Source organism: Dufourea novaeangliae, unplaced genomic scaffold (assembly GCF_001272555.1).
Source record: "Dufourea novaeangliae isolate 0120121106 unplaced genomic scaffold, ASM127255v1 scaffold208, whole genome shotgun sequence".
NCBI lineage: Eukaryota > Metazoa > Arthropoda > Insecta > Hymenoptera > Halictidae > Dufourea > Dufourea novaeangliae.
Genome location: NW_015374114.1, coordinates 396,538 through 421,045, shown reverse-complemented (window position 1 = coordinate 421,045; position 24,508 = coordinate 396,538). Strand labels below are relative to the sequence as shown.

At 45.2% G+C, this 24,508-nt stretch overlaps 1 protein-coding gene across 2 annotated transcripts in view; it reads left to right on the top strand.

The window, feature by feature from the left end:
• Positions 1 to 23,783, top strand: part of LOC107190915 (lachesin-like) — a 272,876-nt gene extending 249,093 nt beyond the window's left edge. For both annotated transcript variants that reach the window (XM_015579807.1, XM_015579806.1), the window contains one exon: positions 23,494 to 23,783. In XM_015579807.1, the coding sequence (XP_015435293.1) occupies positions 23,494 to 23,603 (110 nt within the window). In that variant the 3' untranslated portion in view covers positions 23,604 to 23,783. The remainder of the gene's footprint in view (positions 1 to 23,493) is intronic.
• The last annotated feature ends 725 nt before the right edge of the window (positions 23,784 to 24,508 follow it).

Here is a 24,508-nt window from a genome sequence, read left to right as displayed (position 1 = left end):
ATATTGTCCAGATGTATTAATACCGTAATTAATTTTGCTCTATGTAAATTTACAACTCCTCAATACACATATACTATAATATACAAATTGAATTAATTATATAAAATATACAGGTATTTCTACGTCTGCAATCGTTCGTGTATAATCTAACTATCTATACGAAATTGCAAAGTTTATTTTGACAAACCGATAAATACGTCGAATATCACATAGTACCAGTCATGAATTTCTGAACAGAAACGTAGACACCGATTGGTAGACATGCAAACAAGGTCTAATTGAGAAAGTACAGGATGAATCGCTCGCTGATAGGGTCGACAGGTAAGCCGCCTGCTTTGTCATTGAAAACCGACACTCTCTCTGTCTCTGTTACACACATAAACTGCTTAGCAGAAGTAGCTAGCGACTCTTAAATGATCAAAGAGGCGGCTTGCCTCTCGACCCTAGCAGCGAGCGATTCACCCTGTAGAAGACCTCGGGGGACAACGTAGAAGGAATTCCAGAAGGTGAAAGCAGAATTGTAAACGAAGAATCCAATTAATGTCCAGAGAAAATGAGAAGATAGGGGACGGTGAATGGGAATTTAGAACCGGCCGAGAACTGGGACACGCAAAAAAGAAACGTCCTACATGCAGGGGAACGTCCACGAAGGAAAATTAATGGAGTCGCAGTTTGAGTATGTTTCGAGCAGTAACTGCGAAGAAGACGTTACGTTATCGGCGGTTCTTCCAACGGGAGAATGCAGTCGGTGCACGCGAGCCGTCCAACGAGTAGGAAGAGACGTCTAATTGCGACGGTATCGTGCGAGCAGACTTTAAATAACTTGTTGCCGGAGATTGGACGGTGTAACGACGCGGACGTTACCCGCATAAAATGCTAGCAAGTGAGCGACACGAGTGCCCGGAGAGACTCCACCACTTGGGGCGTAGTGGATCGGAAACAATGCGCGAATAGATAGTGCTTTTAAACCGTGACTGCCGGAGTCTTGTTTAAATGGTGTCCCGCCCCACCTAAATCCCTCACGATTTTAATCTTGCTTTAAGAACCGTTCGCAGCTGGCTCCACGTTTTTCGGTTTCGTGCACGACCATTCGTGGATTTCTTTAAAGGTGGTCACCGTGTTCGCCAAGACGAGTCATGGGGAACAGTAAATTCTCGATGAGAGCTCGATGGTTCCTCAACATTGGCAAAGAGAGATCTCCAGGTGTAACGCTGACTTTTTAATGATATTTAGCACCGTGATACAACTTGGAATTTTAAAGCCAATCTACGAGCCAATAAACGAAGCGCTTCAAGTACGAACAAAAGGGCAGGATGAACAGAATGTTTGCAACGATTCCCAGCGATTACACTGAGCTCTGCTCAAAATTCCTATTCCCAGAGTATCGGTAGGTGGAAGAGGCAGCCAAGAAAAAGCGTTAGCGATTCAGCACGCGGTCGCGTCTAATCTATGGACGCGATGCAATCTCACGAACGGTTGATGCTGCTAATGACCGTCGTGGCTCGAGCGTCCCCGATTCCTTGAAATTTCGTGGACAGTCGGTAGTATTAAGACTCCAACAAGAAGTTATACGCGCAGACCCGCGCCGAATACCCAGCCCCCAAGAAATTGGAGGTCTAATCTTCATTCTCCAGTTTCCACAGTTACCATCGGCTGGCCTGCGATAAACTTTCCCCTTCTTGCGGTCCGCAGTTTCCGTAAGAAAATTCACGTTAGTCGAACCACGAATATCCTGCAAACAACCAGTTCTCGGTTCACATTTTCGTAAAGTCGAATATGCGGGAGTTCGCCTTAGAAGCGAACACTTCCGACGGGGAAGCAACGATCGAAATTAATATTCGAGACGGTGTTCCCGTTCAGTGTAACCATTTTTCGCGAGTTTCTCGATCGGGACCCGCTACGATAAGGAATCAACGATCTCGTTGAGACCGTTTTAGCTTCCCCGTGGTCGAATATTCACTGGGAATCGAGACTAACTCTCCCCGTTTCGCTCTCTCGTAGTCCCCTTCCTCGCGAGATCTCGCATTTTCCCTCGAGTTCGCTCCGCTGCTATCTTCGACGGGGATCGTTGCGAGCTCTGTCTTAAAGAACATCTCGCGATTCTACGGTTCAAACTTTCACGCCCGATCTTACCGCCCTCAACCCGCCCTCGATAACCGGGCTAATGTCCCCCGAAGAACGGCCCCCTTTGCCTCGATTCTCGCGAATATCCGCGGGTACTTCGAGACGCTGCACGATATTCTAACAGCGGTGTGGGTTGCATGTGTACACCTTGGAAACGTAGTTTTATGTTTTAATTTCACGACGTTTCAGCTGCTCGATGGACTAGCTTGTTGAGAAATGAACATGAAAGATACAGCGAATTTCACTCGTACATACGAACTGTCGATGCTATATTTGGGTCGATATTTTACCTTTTGATGGAACGTCGAGATGCATGTAATAGTTGCACGGAATCCATTTTTCTGGCGGGAAGATCGATTACACGCGAGCCTTCTTTGTGCAACTTTGATGCTTGTTCCGAGGGATTCTGATGGAACGTTAGGAAACCTGCGGACGTGGTTCACATTTATGGATTCGGGAAAAACTTCGAATAGACTCTTCAGGGGGATTTCTTTAGGGTACGTTAGGCACTGCGACGATACTTTTGAATTTCGTGGTGTTCTGTCTGGTTGGTGGTGGCTGCTCGAGAGTGTTATGGTTGCCTCGGCTATAATTGTAAAATATGTAGAATTTCTTTCGTAATATAGAATTTCTACTTCGTAGAGATTTGTATTTTTTATCGAAGGTTTTACCAGGTCACTATTAATCTTTGTTGTGACCTACTAGTAGGCTAAGTGACTGGAGTCTATTAACACTAGAACTACCAGCAACGAATATATATTAATTAACGCTACAGACGTAAATGACGACTCGCTATTTATTTCCCACTGATCTAACGCTAACCTGGATCCGCTACCAAATACCACAAAGTGACAGAACAGTTCGTCGTCGTGTTTTTCAATTTTTTTTTTCCACCGTCGACCGAACATTTGAGCCGAGCACCAGCCGAAATAGAAAATAAAAACAGTGATCGGTGACGCGGTTCCCTTTGTTCCCAAACAGATTTCGCGAACCCGTGGCCCGTTTCAGAAGAGGGGAGTTGCAGGGTTTTTTTATTTGAGAATTTCACGAACGGCCGTGCGTCATCGCGCGAATTCTCGTCAGAGATATAATTGTACCGCGGATCGCGTGAACCGGCGCGGAAATTTCGCGACCCTTATCCGCGTGGCAAAATTGAACGAACCCCCGCAAAAAAGAGAGCGTAGCGGGAATGAAACCGGGAGGCCAGAAAAACTGCAAGTGTCGAAAAAGAGAAACAATTCAAAAACGCAAGAGGATCGGAATATCTCGACGATACAAAACAGAAGGTCGAGATCGCGATGAAATCATAGACAAGGTTACCTGGAAGGAATCTTTGCTTTGTGGAGCTACGAGGAACATCTACCGAGATCGCCATGAAATCGTAGAGAAGGTAATCCACGCCCCCGCGGTTTAACCTTCCAGAATATCCATCGTTCGACGGAAAGCAGGTCTAACAAGAAAGCCACGCCGCCACGGCTGCCCCCGGATATTCACTCGTACGAGAGAGCGCAGTTTAATCTCAATTTCCAAGGGAAGGTGGGTGGTAGGTGGTGGGCCAGGATATACAAGACTCGCGCCGTCTGACGAGCAGTAAATAGCTAGCTCGCCCGCGATGGAGATGGATCCAGGGCTCTGTTTCCCAGCGTCTTTCGTTTCCAGCCACCCGACATTCGCACCCCCTCTGACGCGGCAGTCGTCTTCGGGGGATAAGACGAGGGGGTTAGCCAGACGAAGGATAAAGCCCACAGGTGAGAGCGAAGTTAGCGAGCGCGTGTTGCTCGGAACGGACCACGTTTCCGTCGTATCTTCCACCAACACCTTCAAAACGCGAGAGACTGGGGCCATCGCGCTCCTCGTTGCGCCCCGAATCTTCCTGCAGCGTAGAATATTCTCCAACGGGCGAAACGACCGTCTTTCTATTTTCTTATTAATCTACCCCTGGAGGCTGCCTCGTGCATCCCACGTTTTCTTCGTGGTTCAGGGCCCTGGGCAGAGTTTCCAGCTTATCGCTTTTAATAAAGCACAGACCCACGCGTTTCTGGGTAGATCTCTAGGTGAATTCTCGTGTATACCCAACAGAGGATCTTCGAGGTTTTAGGGGATGGTACGTTGTTGTGGACGGAGGAATGTTCGTTCGATACGGGGCCTGGTTAAACTGTTCTCGATCGACGGCGACCAAGTGAACAGGGAAGTCGGTAATCCCGAAGGCTATCTCTGAGGATTCGAAGCTGCTTATAAACTCGCGCCTGATGAACAGCTAATCATGGGGACTTAACTGGCTGACTAATGCCCGTTAAACGGAACCGTCGCGCGATGCACTGTATCTCTGAGTGGAAAGCAGTTAACTACTTTGGTATTTTTCTGGAGGTGTGAATAGCCACGTTAATCGAGGGCGGTGGTGGTAAGGGCTGATCAGGTCGAGTAATGTGATTTGGTGCTGTGGATAAATAGCTCCGATCCAATAATGTTCCGAAGCGGATCCGAGTACTCACCGAGACATTACTGTAATTTATAAAAAGGATTCATATTTACCTTATTAAGGATCTATCGGGCTCCAAACAATATAAGAACTTCATTACAATTTATCGACATTTCTAATACTGAAAAATACACAGAAAGCTACCTTCGACGCGTGTATCCACCGATCTGTCCTCCAAATTCACATTATGACGGGTGAATGTTGCTCGGTGACGTTCGAGCCATGCATAAACGGGTTTTCCCCCGTTCGTATTCTCCCCCGTTGAATCCCGTGCGAAAATTATTCGTGACGGACGAGCCCCCGATACGTCCGACCGATTAAATCGTTCGACAACGTTTTCGAGCGCCCGTCGAATCGACACGGACGGGCGCCCGTTGTGCGTTCTCATAAAAACGTTCTACCGTCCGCGAAAATCATATCTACCGGCCCGGATCTTTCCACTCGACGCCAGCATGGTTAGTCCGTCGCGATTAAAAGCGGATCGCGAGCGATCGAGGCTCGCCTGAAAATTGATTCGCTTATCGTCCCTCCCCCAACCCACCCCACCGATTCTCTCTGTTCAATCGAGGAATCTCTCGGTCGCTCTTTCACCGCTATAATGTCGGCATTAAATTTCCCTCCCTCCAACCACCCAGTTATTCGATATCGATCATCAATCATCGTGTCGCGAACCGGGAAACAAGATTCGAACTGGGAAAGAAGGAAAAACCGGGACCTGTTGCTCGATAGGGCTATCTAGTGTAACTCGAGTATGGATATTAAAGCGAACTCGCGTCGAATTAAATTCCGATGGATTTCCAATTGACCCCTAATACGGTACGCGTTATGGCTCGAGGAAGAGCTGATTTATATTCTTCTATCGGATTGCTAGATTTAAGGGAGTTAATAATTTTAGGAAATTTTCCAAGTTATTGTAGCTCTGCTAGCCGGATCTAGAATCTTGGAAACTAAAGATTCTTTAGATCTAGATCAAGGTATATTTGTTTCAATCGTAGGAAATAAAGGGAGGGGATATCTTGATTAAAATAATTTAATATATGTATATTCGATAGTAAAATATTCAAAGTGTCATGTCATTTTACAATTCATGAATAATTTTCTATCTCAGGCTTAGCTTTAAAACATGCTAAAGTCTACATAAAATAGAACATTCTACCGAAATTTTCGAAATTACATTCATTTTTATAACTAAGAAAATCAATTCTAACTTCGCAGTCATTAGCCCGATATTACCCTCGATTCAATAATATTTTACAATACTTTAAAGAGAATAACACCGAATTAAATAATTAACATTGACTGCTACACAACCTAAAATAAAATAACCTCATAACCACGCCTAAAAATACTAGATTCACGTGTACACCGGTGTAATAAAGTAGCCCGTCGAAGGTAATCTCGTTGACACGGAAACGATTCCTTTCCGAAATCGATTAAGCCCGACTATTATCAGACATTTTTTACCGCAGCCTGTCACGCTATAATGCGCAAGAAGCACAGAGAATACACCTGTTGCACGTGACCACCGATAGACCTATCGAGGAGCTTTTTAAAACGCGACGACTCTTCCGGCGAATCCGGAACAATCAATAACGATTAAAATTCATCCGTTCCCTCTCACGGATATATTTTTTCGAGGGGCGTGTTTACGAGGAATCGAGCCTAACAAAAACCCCTTTATCGTTCTCCTCGATATTTCCTTTTTCACGCAACGATCCCACGTTCAGAGGAAAGAAACGAAACGGACGAGTCACACACGACCACGAGGTAACCACGCTCGCGGCTCCTAGCTTTTCCTGTTTCTTCTTGCCTTCGTTCTATTTTCCTTGCACGCTGTAGGTATACATATGCAAGCTAGTCGACCGACGAAAAACGATAATACAAGTGTTTCGTTACGCCTTTCCCAGTGTGTGCCGCGTTACGAGCCAGCCTTTTTTCTGTGCAATTATGTTTAACAAAGGGGAAAACGGGTCGGTGCTCAGCTTTCATTTCTTCGTTTTCATTTCTCGCGAGGGAAAAGTTCGTTTTGGCGAACTGAACGCGAAAACACACGTTGCTCTTCGTGAATATACATCAGTGCCAGTCACATATACACACGTGGAGAATCATATCAAGTACACACATACTCACAGGCAGGTGTGCATAAAATCCCCCTTCCAGCCCAATATTTCATTCCAGTTATCCCCGAAGCTTCGCCCGTTCTATTAATACAAGATTTTGTCACCACCGGGGAATAAAACGCTCCGTCCACTCCCTATCATCCGCGAAACCGCGGAACACCGGGCGAAAATAACACGGCACGAAGTTTTCGTAGCGCCCCGAAAACTCGACGTTCGTGTACACAAACGCGTGTGTGTATGCATTTTCCCCAGCTCGGTCGATCTGTCTCGTCTCGGCGACTTTGGAACGGGAAACGTGCCCTGAAACGAAAGAGAGAGAGAAAGTCCCTCTACCGTCCTTTTCCCGCAAGCTTAACGCGCCGTGAACCGCGGCGACCGTGGATATACCGCGGTTTTCTCGTGCCCAGCGTTATCCGTATCCATAAAGAATGTAAGTTTCCACGGAGACTCGCGGCGGCTCGGGTATCTTCCCCCCTGGCGCAATAACCGGTGACACTCGGGGATCCGAAATTTTCATGCATACGATATAAAGTATAAACGACGACTTCATCATCTCCGTTCCCGCCGTCGCCTACTCCGCCATCGCCCGACGTCGACCTCTCTCCCTCGTTTCCTTTTTCCACCCTCTTACGCTTTACCGCAGCCACCCTGTCGGCGGCGGTCGCGATGGCAGACACGGAGGAAAAAGAGAAGCGAGTCGAGTTTCGATTTTTCGGTTATTTTAATGTTCCCACCCTGTCCATGTCATTCGTTTGAAGAATAATGATCGTTTGTTGTAACGAACGTAAATTTGACGAAATTACATTCAAATGACAGAAAGAATATATTGTAATAAAATTACATTTAATTATAGTTAAGATTGAAACTGAAAATACGAAGAAAATGAGAATACAGAGGATGGGGCATTTAAATGGGAACGACTGAATATCTACGTCATTAGTCGGTATGAAATACTTCTACAGAATGAAGTTGCATTGTCTCAAGGGGTTAATCCACTGATGGAAAATATTTTTTCTTATGGTCAATTTTTTAAGAGATCTCAAGATCACCGGTTTTTTTTAAATAGGACTGTATATAGTTTATTTGTTTATATTCTTATTGAATATGCCACCGGAGGATAAAGGACGATTGTTTCAAGAATATCGCGGTGGGGTAATCTTTTTACAACGGTTGCGATGACCAACATGGAGGGATCGAAATAAAAAGACAGAACGCGAGTCGATTTCGATTTTTCGATTATCCTGGTGTTTCTGCCTTACCGCTTTCTTTCGTTTGAATATGCAATACGTGGGTAACGGGCGATTGTTTTGGAGAAAATCGCAAAAAGGATATCGCGGTGGGGTGGAACGTGACGGACAAACATACGAGCAACCGGACCGGGGTTATTTTCCTGTTTCCACCAACCAACCGAGCACCTCGTCAAAGGAATATCCGCGAGAGTATTGGCAGTTTCATTTCTGGAATCGCGGCCCCTGTGTCGCTGCAGGGATCGCGGCGTCCGTTTCCGTTTTCCCTTGTTTCGAATGGAATTCGCGACGGTAGGAATCTCTTTGTATTTCGAAAAATTTCACCTTTGTGGAGGCTTACACGTGGGGAACGACGGTTTTCGACGGCTGAAATTGACGGTTTACGCGTACGGTTTCTGCGATGCTTTCTCAGATCGCTTCTGGATCGGGGACCTTTGAGGAATGGACGGTGTTGCCGCGAACGGTCTCAGAGAATCGATGCACGACTGTGGGAATAGAATCGTCGGGGAAAATGGATTTCAGTGATGTCCGTTCGGTGAGAGGTCGGGGAGAACGTATCGAGTTATTGCCGTATGAAAGATTATATGAATTCCTCAATGGAGAACATGTACGTGTGTTTTTGCTATCGTTAATAAACACCTAAGTTTTAGGAAGTTGGCCTTTTAATTTGGAGGTAATGTTTAGAAGACATTATATAGATTCCTTGTAGAATCTCCAATGAAATTTATATCGGAGATTTAAAATCTTCGGGCGTACGCATAAGGACTTTCGTTTCCATTCTTCATCTGCTTTTATGTGTTACAAATAATCTTGGAGTACAGACTACAGAGTGACCTCTAGTTCAAGGTGCAAATGTTGGCTACAGTTAAATACATATAAAATAACTATAGAAAATTAAACATCAGTAGAAGACGACAAAAATTATAAAGATATAAATGGACGAGATATAAATAGCCTTCGGGCGAATTCGCGAGAAGATGAACTCTCGCGTAACAGCCTGAAAAATTTCACGAGCCGAACGAAACGAGGGCGAAATGAAATTTATAATTCACGGGGCGAGTTTGATCGTTTATGGGTCTTTCGGAGGGTTTCTGAAAATTGGAATTCCTCCGGGACCAGTTCCATCGATTCGTCCGGCCAGGAAACGACCGGGCGCCGTCCTAAATCCGCAGTTGCAGCGAAATTCCGTCACCGAAGCGCGGCGCGCAGCGTTTCCGTTGCCTCGTTCCGCCGAGAAATGACTGTTTACGATAACGACAACGACTTCAGCTTCTAAACTCGCGTGGAGCATGCTTAAGAAAGCCATCTAAAATGGGCCATACGTTTTAGCTCCGGTGTGTAAACGGGAATTCATGAATACGTAAACAGTCACTTGCGACTAGTCGAGCTTGGATTCCTCGACTGTGTACAATTGCGCACACGAATCTGTATGTTTCTTAAAAATAACAGGATATGCAAGACCAAGGCCTGGCTCTCTGTTAACCATTTGTATCCACGAACAAGTCTGCTAACATTAAATTAAACGAAAATAACATATTTAAAAGAAGTCGCAGAAAGAAGTCTTAGATTTTGTAAAAATTAATCGAGCCGAATAAGGGTGTTTGGTCGTCAACGGATAGACATCGCCGGAAGTGAGAGGTGAACCGAGGAGAGACTCGGTACGTTCCTTGCGTTGCGGTTTAACAGCTGCAGGCTGGTAGCAGCCTGGTTTTCGACGGCATCGGTGAGGGACTCTGACCGGGCGAGAAACCGGGTCTGCGCCAGACCGTTAGTAGCACGGCCCAAGGCGTTCCTCGATAAATTTGATGAAAAAGTTTCGCTCGTCGGTACGGACCGGGACGACGACGACGCCACCGGCAAGAAAACGATACCTTTTTCGAGTTTTGTGTCACCGGGCTTGATAACGACGTTCCGAGCCGTGAAAAGCTTAAACGTCGTTCCACCCCCGCCAACCCCCAGATCTTTCTTTACCGTCTCGAAAAGAGCGTACCTTTCCGACACGTTTCCGCTCTGACGTTTGGAAATCGACGACCCGAATAGGACGATGGAAATCGGGGGGGAATGTGAAAAAGCGTAAGAATATCTTGCAACGGATCCAACCGTGTTCCCCGTTATTACTATCGTATAGAATCATTAATAGACTGCGGATCTTTATGCAGATTGAGATTACTTTAAAATAATGCATAAATATGAGAACAGATGTGGGGATTTATTTCTTCTTGTAACAAATAATTTTTAATCTTTCCACACCAGGTATTAATTTTCTTCGTTATGTACGATGATTCGACATTCTGTTTTCTGGACAAAACCTAAAGTACCGTGCCACGATGTACGGAAAATCACAAACCAAGGGAGGGGGATTTAATTAAAAGGGAATTAATTCAAGTTTCGGCATATTCGCGCAGGGGGGTCACGTGTCGTTAGCGGAGTCGATCATGGGGGCATGGACCGTGGACCAGCGATAAATAAACAATTTTCGGCCAGGTAACGGACGAGCCAGCGTGTGTTATTGCTCGGGATCCCACTAGCGGTCGGTAAAAAAGCGGGCCGAGATAACGCTAACAAACCTGACTCCCCCTTCTCCAATGGTCCAACAATCGTGATTTCAATATTTCGCGGATCGATTATCGGCCGGGGGCAGCTTCTGTTCGTCCGGCGACGACGCAACGCCGCCCACTCCTAAATTATACGGAATTACAGGGGCCACGGGGAAACCGTTCATGAAATATTAACGTACCAATCGTGATATACACGAAAACGATAAAACGGGATAGTCTATCCCGGCGATCGTAGCTAATATTTGTTACCCTAAACGAGCCTTTTACGATAGAAATGAATTATCAAGTAGTTATATCGAGAGGATTCACATCCCATTGATCTTTCCCCTCGATTCATCCGACAGATTCACCTTATTTAAGTAAGGGGTGATCCAAATGAACCCTTACCAACCGTACGATTCTATTTGGAACTAGTAATCATTGCATCTTTTTGATATCTTGTACAAAAATGTTTTTTTCATAAAAACGTTTGGGTGTCACTTGTAAAGGTTCCTTACTGTCGATCGTCAAGAAATGTTCCAAATATTGTCGCTAAAGTGATAAAGCAGGCATCCACTGTAGTGGAAAAATATAGTTACCAGGTTCACATGAAGATTCAATGTGTCATCGTATCGTACAATTTAATATTATTGATGTTATATATATGCATTTTCTTCATAAACAATTCGTCTTGTCTGTTTCTTTTTTATCAATCTTCCTATTTTTCTGACATCCAAGAAATAACTATATGTAAGAAAACAATTTCTTTCCGGTTTCAAAGAAACCGGTTTGAAATTGCACTAATAGATCAATTGTCTGGCGACATTCACTCATGCAACTCCACGTGGATCTCATCCAGCCCATAATAACCTCATCAGTCTCACATTCTTCCCCATCGAATGTTTTAATTCCAGAAAAAACTCCCGCACCCAAAGGAAAATATCGTTTTAATATACTCCCGTCGTCCATTTCCTCTTCTGTTTTCTAACCTCCAGGCGGAACACCTTCGCTCCGTCCCACCGTGTCCCCTTCGTTTTTTCCTTCTCTGTAGATTCTTCTCGGCACATATCCCACTCGCCAGAGAGCTCCAGTTCTTCCTCGACGGGGGTCACCACACCTCTCGTGTCCCTGTTCAGCCATTTCAGGCGTTACGCCAGTGGTCCGTTCTCCAGCGTACGATTAATGCCAGCAAATTGCCAGCCGACAAACGCTATTCCGCGTCGGACCGGTCGCCACAGCGAGTAAGCAAGCGAGCGATATCACAGATTGCGACACTCGCAGAGACTCCAAGTCTGCACGCGTGTGGCTACGGGTTAATAGTCCAGGGCAAATTAGCCCCAGTAGTGATACACGAAGCGCCCGCCTCGGTTGCCTGCGGATTTTCGCGTCGGGTCGCTTCGAGAATTCCGGAAGCAATATTCCGAGGAACTGCTTATATTGTCCCTCTGTACAATGGAGAAGGATTTTTGGAAATCGCTGCGTTCACTGCCCTGGGACTCGTAACCGGTCTTGCGAAAGTAAACGCGTCGCCTAGGAAATATGGGTCTCTTGGGTGTTCGGGATTTAGAGGTGTGTGTTTTAACCCTGTTCGCCGCCATGGTGGTCTACGGTGGCTAATGTGCATGAAGGAAACCGTTCGAAGCTAGCCTCCTATGCGATTTACAGGACCAGGTTCTTATAGGTGATTGTTGAAATACTTTATTAGATTGTTGTATCGAGACCCTGGGGCGATCGTTGAATTTCGCGAACGTCCAGAGGCATCACGGGACATTAGCCTTACGGCAGCAAGGCTAGTCGGTACAATGCAGTCCGCATCGGTGATGACCGTTCGTGCTGGTCCGTTGCTGAGCCAGCTGAATCCCATTATAAGCGCACAGGTCATTACCAATTCATAGCCGTGGACGTTGAAGTAGTAGATACGTGAAAACAGTTTAGTCTCGGTCGGTTGATTCTTCGTCGATGTATCACCGATCTGAGTGCTTTAAGTGTATAAAAAATATTGGCGAAAGTCGTGCAGCTTCGAAGTGAACAGCTGCTTTAAATTGAACCGCGTCGGAGCGTCGTCGCAGCGCCCGAGAGCGACGAATCGGAACGGTCTCGATTTCAAAGCCTAGTCAAACAGAGGGAAAATTAGGGGGAAGAATTCACGCCCGTCCCGTACCCAGCGCCAGGCATAAACAGCCCATAATACGCGTGCATATTTGTGCAGCGCGCGCAATATACAACGCAGCGGAGCGATATTAAGCGGCTGGTTCTCTCTCTTTCTCTCTTCCGCGTCGTGTCGGTGGAGGTCCCTCTTTCCGCATCAAACGGGGAATTATGTTACAGCAACGGGGGCGTAACGACGAGCAAACGAGGCTGTTTGCGGAAGTAGCTACCGAGGCTGGAGACCGTCAAACGTTTCACCGAAAAATCGTGGACAGAGAGACCCGGAAGATAGAGTGTAGTAGCGTTTGGAATTCTCCGTCCCCGTCGAAACCAATCTCCGATTAAAGTGACTTGGGTAACGAGACAATAGACGCTCGAGCGATCCTACATCAGAGATCAGGGCTGAAATTTTGAATCTAGAAGTATATAATAAAGTTTTAAAAATGAAGCTTTTAATCCATATCCTCTCACAATTTCAAAACTACTGGATTATTTACTGATACACCTGACAGGTGGCTACAACTAGATACAATGGAAAAAATGATCTAACGTAAAATTCATATATTGCTAACGACATCAAAGATTCAATACCCAACGCAAATTTCTGAAACACCTTGCATCCCATTCATCCTCTACTACACCCCACGCAGGCGTCAACGCTGAACCTGAAAGGATTATCACAGAGGGTATCGCACACCCCGCGAAATAACCATACAACCTAAAACAAAATCCAAACAGCGATCCAGGCTCAACGATCAAAAACATCCCCGCCGATTCAAAAGCCCCCAAACGAGACGTATCACGGAGAAAGGAGCACCGTTAGCTTTGCCAGGGACGCGAATCTCATTTAAAAACGGGCGCGCCTCAAACGTAGCCGCGGCGCAAACGTGTTCGACGTCGAGAGGTCGGCCTGGCTGGTAGAGACGGACTCTGAAGCCGTGGAATTTTCCACGGCGAGGAAACGAAAATTCGCTCGGCTGCGTTTCCCAGCTGCGAAGCCGAAAAAAACCAGAGAATCCCAAGGGAAGGGGAGTGGTGTAGCGTATTCTTCGAACGTTGAAACGACGGTGGGCCACTTCCGTTAGCAAGCCTGGGGGGATGGTAGTTAGTCGAGTGGTTCCGTGTCCGTTCGTCGCACCGCGAGAGCCACTCCGCGAACAGCAGCGGCGTGAAACGAGCGTCAGAAACGTCCGCCTGACGGGAGGCCCTCGTCACGGACGGAGGATTCCGGTTCGTCCCCAACAGGCCGGAAAAACGTTCTTACGCTTCGAGACCCGTTTCTCTTCAACCCCCTCGAAAGCTGGACCAACGTTCCTCCGCGCAGTATGTCGATCAGAAGCGGTGGAACGAAAGGTTCTTATCGATTTTACGACTTCCAGTTTCTCAACTCGCCTCCTTCTATCAGACTGTGCCTTCTGTACTCGAAGGCAGTGGGAGGCCTTATTCGCTTCTCGATGCGTTCCAGGAAAGCTGACTTCTTATCGAGCGGAAGCTAACCCGGTACGTTCGATTGGATTTTATCGGATGGAAACAACGATACGTTTATTTTTGTTTTTGCTTTTTTTCGGAGGGGGCACTCGCCACGGATCGTTTCAGGGAACATTAAACTTCTGAGTTGCTAGTCCTGTGATACGTTCCCTGGTTATCTTGATGGATTGTGTGCCTCTTGTTTAGTGGATGAAAACGGTGATGGGCTGAATTATGAGAGGACTGTTTGGGGCTAAGGGTGAAGTGATTTGCTTGTCTAGTTTGACCCATGAACTTGAGAATTTCATTTAGTTTCTCAGCTTGAGTTTTGGAAGGTTTGTGTTAAGGTAAATTTAGACTTTGCTCTTTCGCTGTGCATCGCGGATGATTCATCCACATTGAAAAGTGTAAAACCGAATTTACACTTTTTCACTTTGGATGATCGTCGCGGACGATTCATCGAAGCATAGTTTTCATCCGCCTTTCAACTAAAGTGATCATCCAAAGTAGCTAGTGAACCAATTAGACCTAGTCTCCTCTTCTGAAGATTCGTCTTTCAAATGTTAAAATAGACTAGTCTGTATCTGCAAAATGGATCAATCTAGAAATTGTAGCTCATATTGTTGGAAACATTTCTAATAAATGCTCTGTCAGGCAGTATCGAGAAAGAAGACGCAATTCTTCCACGCGGTTCGCACGTCCACCGAGCACAATATAGCCCAAAGAACAGGACCGAGGCGACGAGCAAAAGCGCCAACAGCCGAAAGCAATCGGTCTTTCTGGATGCCGGTGTGGCATGTTTGCCCTGTCCGAACGGTGCATCAAGTCACGTATACTCGAGTGATAAATGAGCCGCTCGGCGATACGGCTATTAGTCTTCGTTGTCGCGAATTATGTGGACAAAATTCGTACAAGTACATATACGCTAGCGATCACCTGCACCTTGCACCCTGTCCACGTGACACCTTTTCGGAAGCGTATCGGTGTCGTTGCTGGCAAATTTTTCAAAATCGTCTCGCGACGGGTGAATGGACATTGTAATCCTCGATATCAACTTGCTTTACGAAATAAATTCCTTTTTAATAACTTGCAATAACTCACAAGTTTGTTCACGGAAAGGCTGTCACTTCTATTTGACCGAATTATTTACCAAAATGCAAATTCTATTTCGAAGTTAAGGAAAATTTATCACAAAAGGATGATAGAAATAAAGATAAAGAAAATATATAAATATAGATTCCATAAATGTTTTGACACTTAATTTTTGTCATTGTTTAGAGTCATTGTAATATTACACGATATTTTCTCAGTGCACGTTTACGGTAATAACAGTTCCACTGTGTCTCATAATATTCCTTATGCTGTCAATACGGTGAACACAAACTATTCTAATCATATCCCACGTATCTCGTGATTACTATGCCAGGCCATCGAGGTCTCCATTTCTGCCAAGACTGCGTACAAAGTAGTCTTTCTTTCCCCCAAAAATCCCCAAGACAGAAACGGACTACTCCCAGAAACCGTAAAAAATACCTTCCACGAATGAACCGACGAGACTACACGCGCCAGCTAATAAAATCTCGTTTCACGCGGGCGTAACTCGCGAGAACCACATATCTCGCGGAGGAATTCAAAGGAAATCTCGTCGTCGAAAGAACAAAAAAAAAAAGATGCGCTCGTAAATATAAGAAGAACACGGGTTAGAGGGGAAACGACAAGAAGAAGACGTGTGAAAAACGAAGGCGAAGCCGAGGAACTCGTCTGCGGGTAATTTCCTTCCCCAGGAATAAAAGGGTCAACGAATCCTGGCAACCCCCCGTGTGTTCGACGTGATCCCGCCGGCCGACACACAAACGCGTAATATACACGTCGACGGGATGAAGCAACCCCTATACAAATGCCACGTTTAGCCCCCCTGACATATATAGCCGCACAAAAAAAAAGGGAGTGATAAATGAATGCGTGACCGATATGCGTGTAGGAAGAACCAGCCCACAGAGATCCTGCCCTCGTTCTTCTTCAAGGGAGGAAAAGAAGACTGAAGACACCTTGGGGGATGCTGGTAGACCGCCGAGAAACAAATATATCTCGATCGTATGTGCACCGAGGGGCAACGAGATCGAATCAGGAATTCCTACATGCCGCAATAATGCCGAGAATTTAAGTCCTCCTCGGCATCTATCCGAGGATCCGAGTGCATTCGACCTCGTAGCTGATAGGACTGGTTAGCTGACTGGACGAATCGAAAAGAATTGGATGGAATTGTTCTGTGAGTAATTTGGAAAGTGTTGGTTAGGATCGTGAGGTCATGATTGCTGTGTGATCGACGCCCAGTTCTAAACTTGATGAGGACTTACGATTGATAGTACGTCGTCGAAGCTGGCAGCTTTAATTTTATTGATACTGCGGGAAGTCTTTGCTTTTAGAGTGATTTGGAGAGTGTACATTCCAGGGAATGATCGTATTGGAAGTTAGAAGTGTACTGTGTCACGTTGAAAATGAAAGCATAAATTGTTGGGCATGGAAAACTGTAAAAGAATGTTACTGATGTCACAAAGATCATCCTTGGTATTTTGCACAGGTTTTTCTGCTGGGGAATTTCCCTGCATCGAGGGAAGACTCGCGGAGAAAATTATGCTGACTCGGTAGCCACCGATAGCGTCTGCGGCCATTAAAACAACAGCACGTTAGAAGTAACTTTAGACGTCGCAAATTGCACGTGCCACAAGTGCCGGAGCACTTTGGCGAGATCCACCGTCGTTCCTCCTCTCCCTTACTCACCCATTTCCACCCTCTTTATCTCTCGATCTCCGCCGCCCACGCGCCGTCCCTCCCATCCGACGCCGATATATAACCGATAACTCGATAACCTTCTTATTCCCTTCGACCTCATTTCCCGTGGCTCGTCTGAACGTTATAACTGGCCTCGTCTTGTCTCTTAGACCCGAACCAACCACGACACGGCCATCCACGGTTGCGGAAAAATGAAGAGGCGTCCGTAGCCCCGTCCAGGGACCTTCCTCGTTCCACTTGCCCTGTAAGCATGCATCCGTGCACCCCGTGGTAAATATAGATCGTTCCTAGACACTGGAACGGTCTACACCATATCGTCTCTGTCTACCGAACAAATAGAGGGAATTGGATACCAGTCCATTTGAAGTTTATTTGAGAATTGTCGAGCGTATAATGGAAAGTTTACAGTGTTCGATCGTGAAACAGAAACCAGGTGAATCTCGTCCACTCAACGTGGCGTTAGATTCTGTATATATTTGTATGGTAGGGAAATTAAAGAAAAAGTGATATGGGGAGAATATAAATAACGAATTAGTCATCACAGTCACACTATTTTCTAGTGTTTGGATGTCATTTAAAGAATTTTCTTACATTCAGTAAGAAATGTTCCAGATATTGTTACTAAAATACAATAGCGGACAAAAGCAGTCAACGGGTCAAGTCATAAATCATCGAAAATATATGCGTTTAGTTAATAAAGGATGTTGATCTTCATTTACAATATACTGCAATATTAATTTTACCCAGAAGTGTTGTAACGATATTTAATTAATCCTGCGCTCTTTGCAGTGTACGTGTCACGCATGTTTGAGTGGCATGGCAGTCAACGTGTTAAATATTCGTTGTCAATGGAGAATCTAATTGGTAACCTAAAATTACAGTGATAATACGAAATCAGAATAATAACACAAACACGAAAAACAAAATCGAGAGTGTACGGGGAAGGCTGGTGAGAAAATTCTATCCTCCCCCGTTTTAACGTCGTAAGTTTTCGTTTGGAAAAATGTCCGGAGGGGCAGTGATGTTGGAAGGGAAAAAGCGAACCGGTGTCGGCTGATAAAAATGTTTGCCACCGGCGACGGTAGCACGGTTCGCGACCAAAGTTTTCCTTATCGTTGATTAAATTAGGGATAAGGAAGTTCGGGCAGGGGCGTCGTTTTAATGGATCGAAAAAAAACCCTAGGCTGCGAGATAAGGGACAAGATTCCGGGGAGATCGGTCCCGCGATCGATCCGCCTTCTTTTTTCTCCGTTCGGCGAGACGTTCCTTTCGACGTTTGGAAATTGGAACGACGTGGGGGAAAGACGCAAAAAACGGGTCTGCGAAGCGACGTATAAAATTTCACTTGACGCTGTGAATTTCACGCGATAAAAAAATTAAATGGGAGACCATAAAATTGCGGTGAAAATGGTATTCTTCGAAGGTCCAATTACTCTTCCGGTTTTTACTCTCCATACATTTCTTTTAGCAACTTGATGCATAAAACACAATGTAACTAATAATGTAAATGCTACATAATTCATTAAAATGTTTTCTGATACAATGAATAGGTAACGAGTTATTTTAGATAGCAGTTCTTATTGACTCACCCTTGTATAACGTCTTTTTAGGGTTCTCACTGTACACTACATATGGCAACTGAATCGGTTGATCGACACAACGTTACGTAAAATCAACAAATTTTTTCCGTTCACAGGAGGAAAACAGGCGGATCGATGGCGATGATAGCAAACAGGCGCGAAAAATCACGGCCATATGCCAGACGCGTGGCGACACCTGTCGATATCGAGTCGTTACATTAAAATTCACCGGCATGCATCCGAATTAACCGGGGAATCTTCGTAATTTCCAGTGGCCTCGAAACGAAATCACGTCAACCAAGCCTCTCGATCGACTTATAAATTTTCTTAACCCACCTCCCCCCATGAATAATTCCTCCGCGAGTCTACGATCTTCGATCTGAAATCGCAACGAAATGTCTCCTTTCGACGATACAGAAACGTTCTATCGGACCGTGTCGCGTTCAAATAGGAAATATTGGAAGCTTTGTGACATTTTTATGTGACGCGTGCTTTACGAATACATCGAGATCAATGCGCATCGACGTTCCCTGAATGGCGAAAGATAGAGGGAATAGAGGACCACTTTCGAACTTAACCAGCCTTGACTCAAAACAGACGAAAGGAGGATCACTTTATGGATCGAAGTACTCTTCTCAAAGGGTTACGAACCTTGAGAGATGGAGCAAGAACTGATCTATACAAAGAGGACGCAATTTACCTGTTACATTATTGAACACTTAGCATGATAAAACTTTTATAACTAACTAAGCTTGAAACTCTTAAAACCAGTTAATAAATTCACAGGTTTCACAACCGATTCGAACAATCTCCGATCAACCGACACGAAACGCATCGGTTGTGAGAACAACAACTTAATAAATCCAGCTCGACAATGTCTTCCAGCCGAACCGAACCGATCACAGCAATAAACACCATCGAACCCGGTCCTCGTCTTTCTGTCTCTCCACCGTTCGTGTCCCTTCGAGCCATGCATTAAAATTCACCACGACGCTTTCCGATTTACCGTGAGGGAAGGGGAGCTTTCCCAGCAACGCGTCGCCTCTCTGTCTCGAAGCGTCGCGCATCAAGTTTACGTCGCTCGTCGCTTTTGCTGTTCGCCGGCGAAGCCGGTCGACGGACGAGACACCGTATGAAAAATACATAATTCCTACGGAAGCGAGCTGCCAATAATGGCTGTATATCGGGCCCCGGTGGTGGACGATTTTTCACGCGGAACACACACCATCGGCCATTTTATACATCCCCCCACCCCTCCGAACCGATAGAAACGCTTGACTCCTCGTCGTTCTTACTGGGGCTGACATATTGGCCGCGATACCCCGGAGTAATCCGCAACGCCCCGGTCTCTGTATCCGCGATAAGAGCGACCGGATGTGTCCTTTCTCGTTCTCTTTTATTCTCATCCTCGTTTCCCTACCACCATTTCCATCCATTTCTACCTCCTCCCCCCGCTCCGACCTTCTTTTTGTCTTTCCTGCTATTTCGTTTTGCTCGATGCTCGAACTCGATGCTTTTCTCCTTTCATCCCATTGCGCTTTCATTTTCGTCTCTTTGTCAGCCACCCCCCTGTCTTTGTTCCTCTCGCCCTCTGTACTAGTCGACCCAACGTAAGTATATACGCCTCGACCCACCATACAGACGACCAATATATTGTTCTGACGCGAGTAAATTCTAGTACGATCTGCGAATGTTGGGGCTGGAACCTGACGCAGATCGACGATAAATCAGAGGATGCAAATAAAGAAGTTTTGGGACTAGTATGGTTCTTTTGTGGGAAATGGCGCCCAGACTCGAGTAGGTTCGGTTCAATTTGATATTTTTCATCGGCTGATAGCCGATACGAGGGGCCATTTGTAATTTCGACGAGGAGAATGACTCGACGAATACGTCCCCGACGTGCATTCGTCCTCGATACGCATCACAGTCCAGTGGGAAGGGGATGAAAAGCTTCTGGATTATTTATAACTCTATTTGGCCGCGGTTCGGAACGTACGGATCGGATAAATATCGGTGCCGTAATAAATTAGCTTCGCGCACATTTCACGATCCCTGGCAGTTCATTTCTCCTGGCAGCCAGATGGAGCACGAAACTGTCGAACGGACGATGGCCCATCTCCGGTTTCCTGTTATTCGATGAGATATGTACACTACCGCTCATAAGTTTAATCGCATCCGTTGAGATGCAATGAAACTGAAAGTAACTATAGGAGAAGAATGAATTGTGTTTTATATCGTATTACTTGAAATTGAGGGGTAACGTTATAATTATTGATGCAGATATTAGTCGAAAATACCTTCAACAATAGAGATATTTAAATCTGTTAAAAAATGTTATGATCGTAATGAACACTAATTAAGGGAAGATATCGAGTAACTCTGTTCGTGTTTCCCTTCTTCAATTACAAATTTGTTTTACTACTGAAAACAATCAGATTTTTTTAAACTACAGAAATATGTGTACTACACGATATAAAGATATCGAATCGAGCAATAGCACAACAACGTCAAACAACCGAATATTATATGCGTAACTAAATCTTTGCGTTGCGCGACTAAACCTATGGGCGGTAGTACATGTATTTTAGAAACAATTCTATAGAAATATCCAGACAACGTAGATTATTAGGTTTCGCCAGTTAATAAGAATGGAATTTCCCAGAAGAATGTAGATCCAATTATACATACATTTGAGTTTACAGCCGACTGGAAGGAAGCAAAAGTTTCTCTCCGCGTGAGTGACACGACTCCGGCGAATTTTTCCGATTTATCGGCGCAAATGAGACACGCGACGCAATCTGGAATGGTGGAAAGCCGCGTCTCGACGCACAGGATTCGTGCTTCTCCTCCCGTCTACCGTCGCGACGTGTCGGTTCAGCCGCGCGTAGCCTGGAACTAACACGAACGCGCCTGACGCCGCATATAAACAGAAACACGAGGGGCAGGGGAGGGGGTATGGGCCGACTGTCAGGTTGACAGGTAATTCACGGTGCAGAAAGCAGGGTCTTCCCGCGGTAACTTTGATTTCGTGACTCCTCGACGAGACTGCCGCGAATTCGAGAGAGGGAAAAAGTTTCCAGGCGGGCAGGGTCGTCACGAGTACTGCGAATCGACCCGACCCGCGTCAACGTTTCTTTCTTTAGTAAAGGTTCTTTACTAGGGCTGTGTGAGTTCTCGAATTTTGAGTCAAATCGACGTTTCTTTCTTTAGTAAAGTTATTAAGTACGGGCAAAATTTGTATCTAAATAAAATTTTCGAATAACGAATAAAAGATAGAAAAGTCTTATTTGTTATTCGAACTTCGACTAGAAAAGGTATCATTTTTCGACGAGCGTCGAATGAATAAATTTATTCGATGAGAATTATCCGACGAATAGAAGATACTTTTATTATTCAAAGTGTTTTATTCGTTGCGTCGAATAAAAGTTTCAAAAGAAATCTTTGATTCTAATTCTGCCTCTGTAAAAAATTTACCTGTATAAAATTTTATTTTGCATAAAGATCCGCAGTCTAGATATTATTAACTCAATGAGATACTTCAAAAAAAAAAACAAAAATACGACGTCGTCGGAAACATTTGGCCGACGAATCGACGAACGGTGTGTACTTATAGGAGAACCAACGAGATCCAGAGGCGTAGGTTCAACGAGCTTAGATCAGAGATAGCACGCGGCAGGGGAGAACACCCGTGGGACTTTGGACGAAAAGTTCCGCTCGCAAACTCCGGCTGTTCTCGCTTCTACGAGTTTTCCACGGCGAGTTTCCAGCCCCGGAACCATCCACGTATGCTGCGCGCGCGAACGACCGAGCGCGTGGGCAAGTATTTCGAAAATGTGCCCTCTTAAATGTTAATCTAAATTCTGAACGCCCAGCGAAACTTCCAACGGCGAACGAGACCCTTCAAAGACGAAAAAATATAGACAAAGTGCGTTCGTGCGTGGAGAAGAATTTTTGCGCGTTTCTGTACGGATTTTGAACGTCGACGAATACATAATTATTACGTCGACGCGTAATTATGTAATTCGGACGAAACGCAACGCAATGGCGACGCGTCCGACCGCGAACTGACGAAATTTTAAACGGCCAGCCTGGAAATACCATTTTGACACCTAATTACCGCGATAATAAGCTTTGAAAATTAGGGATATCAACCGGTCACGGTGATCATGGCCTCGAATCATTAACACGGACGGATTTACGGGGTAAGCCGATGACGTGTCGGAATTTACAGAACGCGACCGGTCAACCGGATAAATTATAATTCCCTGCGATTCGATATGTTTCCGATGACTCTGAACGAAACGAATCGTGCGTGGATATTTCAATAACGATATGGTTCGACAGTATGACTCGATGGCTGCTTTCGTTTTAGTCCCATAATTTGATTCGTATACGATTTATACGGTGCAATCGAGTAATCCTAGTACCGTGTTCAGTCGGCTATAGACTCCACAAGTCGACTACAGATTTTATGCATTTATAGCCTATAGGGGTTTGTAAGATCCAATAAGTGTTTTGGTTTATTCGGAACCGAATATGATACTTTGAGAAAAGAAAGAAATTCCCAGATTTGCTCTTCTCTGTATGAATTGCTTTAGAAAATACCATTTTGCATAAAAATCCGCAGTCTACTCATAAGTTTGTTCACGAAAGTCGGTCACTTTTATTTCAGCAAATTGTTTACAAAAATGCGAAGTGATTTACATTTCTGTTTCTTTAACCCTGCCTCTTATTCCTACAACGGTATCCACCGTCAAAGCGTCGGTATTATTCAATATCTTCCAAGAACATCTAAATTCCACCCTAGTTTCACAGCCAAATACCAATCCAACCCTCCACACACACACACACATACGTTTAGAATATCGCATAACCGCAACATACACGGCAGCGATACGCCTCGCATCTTTTCATCCTCCCCTAGTAGCGTGGCAGCACTTAGGGCTGCGGATGCACCGGGTATCCGAGAGTAACGTGGAAAATGCATTTCTGTTTCAGGAAGCGCGTACATCATCAGATGGAGCGCCCCGCAGCTGATGGTGGTCGCGATGCAGTACATCCTCACGGGGCCCTATATGCCCCCGTACATTCCCCAGACGGCGAATTAGGAGTACCCTAAATATTCCTGTGTTCGTTCGTGACACTATTTCCGTGGCCTGCGTGTACCCTCGCGCGTTCCAGGACGTTCCCCCCGAAGAAGGAGCCGCATTCGTCCGCGCGATGCAGCCGACTAATGGAAAATATTAAAATAACCAGCTCGACGCGTTAATAACACCCAATAAAACGTACCTTTTTGAATATGGCTGACGTTCAAGCATTTCGTAATGGTAAACGTTTCACTGATGTGAAAAGCTAATTGTTCTTAAAGGAATTGCGTTATCATGTTTTTTAGACCACTCGAAGATCTCGAGCTGCGAGTTTGCAAACATTCGATTAAACTAGCGTGGTTTTCCTAGAAAAATTATTCGACCGATGATTAGCTACCCCAATATCCCCACCCATACCACCCCCTTTTTCCGGTTACATTAACGGAAACAGAGGGAATTATTTGTCGACCTGGTGTTATACCTTTAATTGGATTGTTAATCGCAATCGAACATTAATTAGGGTAATTGAATTACGGATCGGCCGCTGGATTACGGGCTTAATTAGCATCAGATATTTATTGTGAGGCGAATTATCTTGGTGAATTATTTGTGGGAAGTAATGATGTATGAACGGTGCGTGCCCCCGCATCCAGAAGCAATATTACCCCGCGTGACGTACTGACGCGATCGCGCGGCTAATCGGCCCCGCGATTAGGCTCGGAGAAATTAATAGTGATCGTTGATCGAACCCCGGTACAGTCTTCATTTTCGACGGGGAAATTTACGGGATCCGTTCTCTGTTGCGTGCAACCTCGAGATCGTCTTTAATTAGAATTGAAAATAAAATCTTGGCACTCGATACTATAAAATCTGAAGTTAACATTAACGATATCTCTAATTCTTCTTAATTTACAAAGATAAAAAAG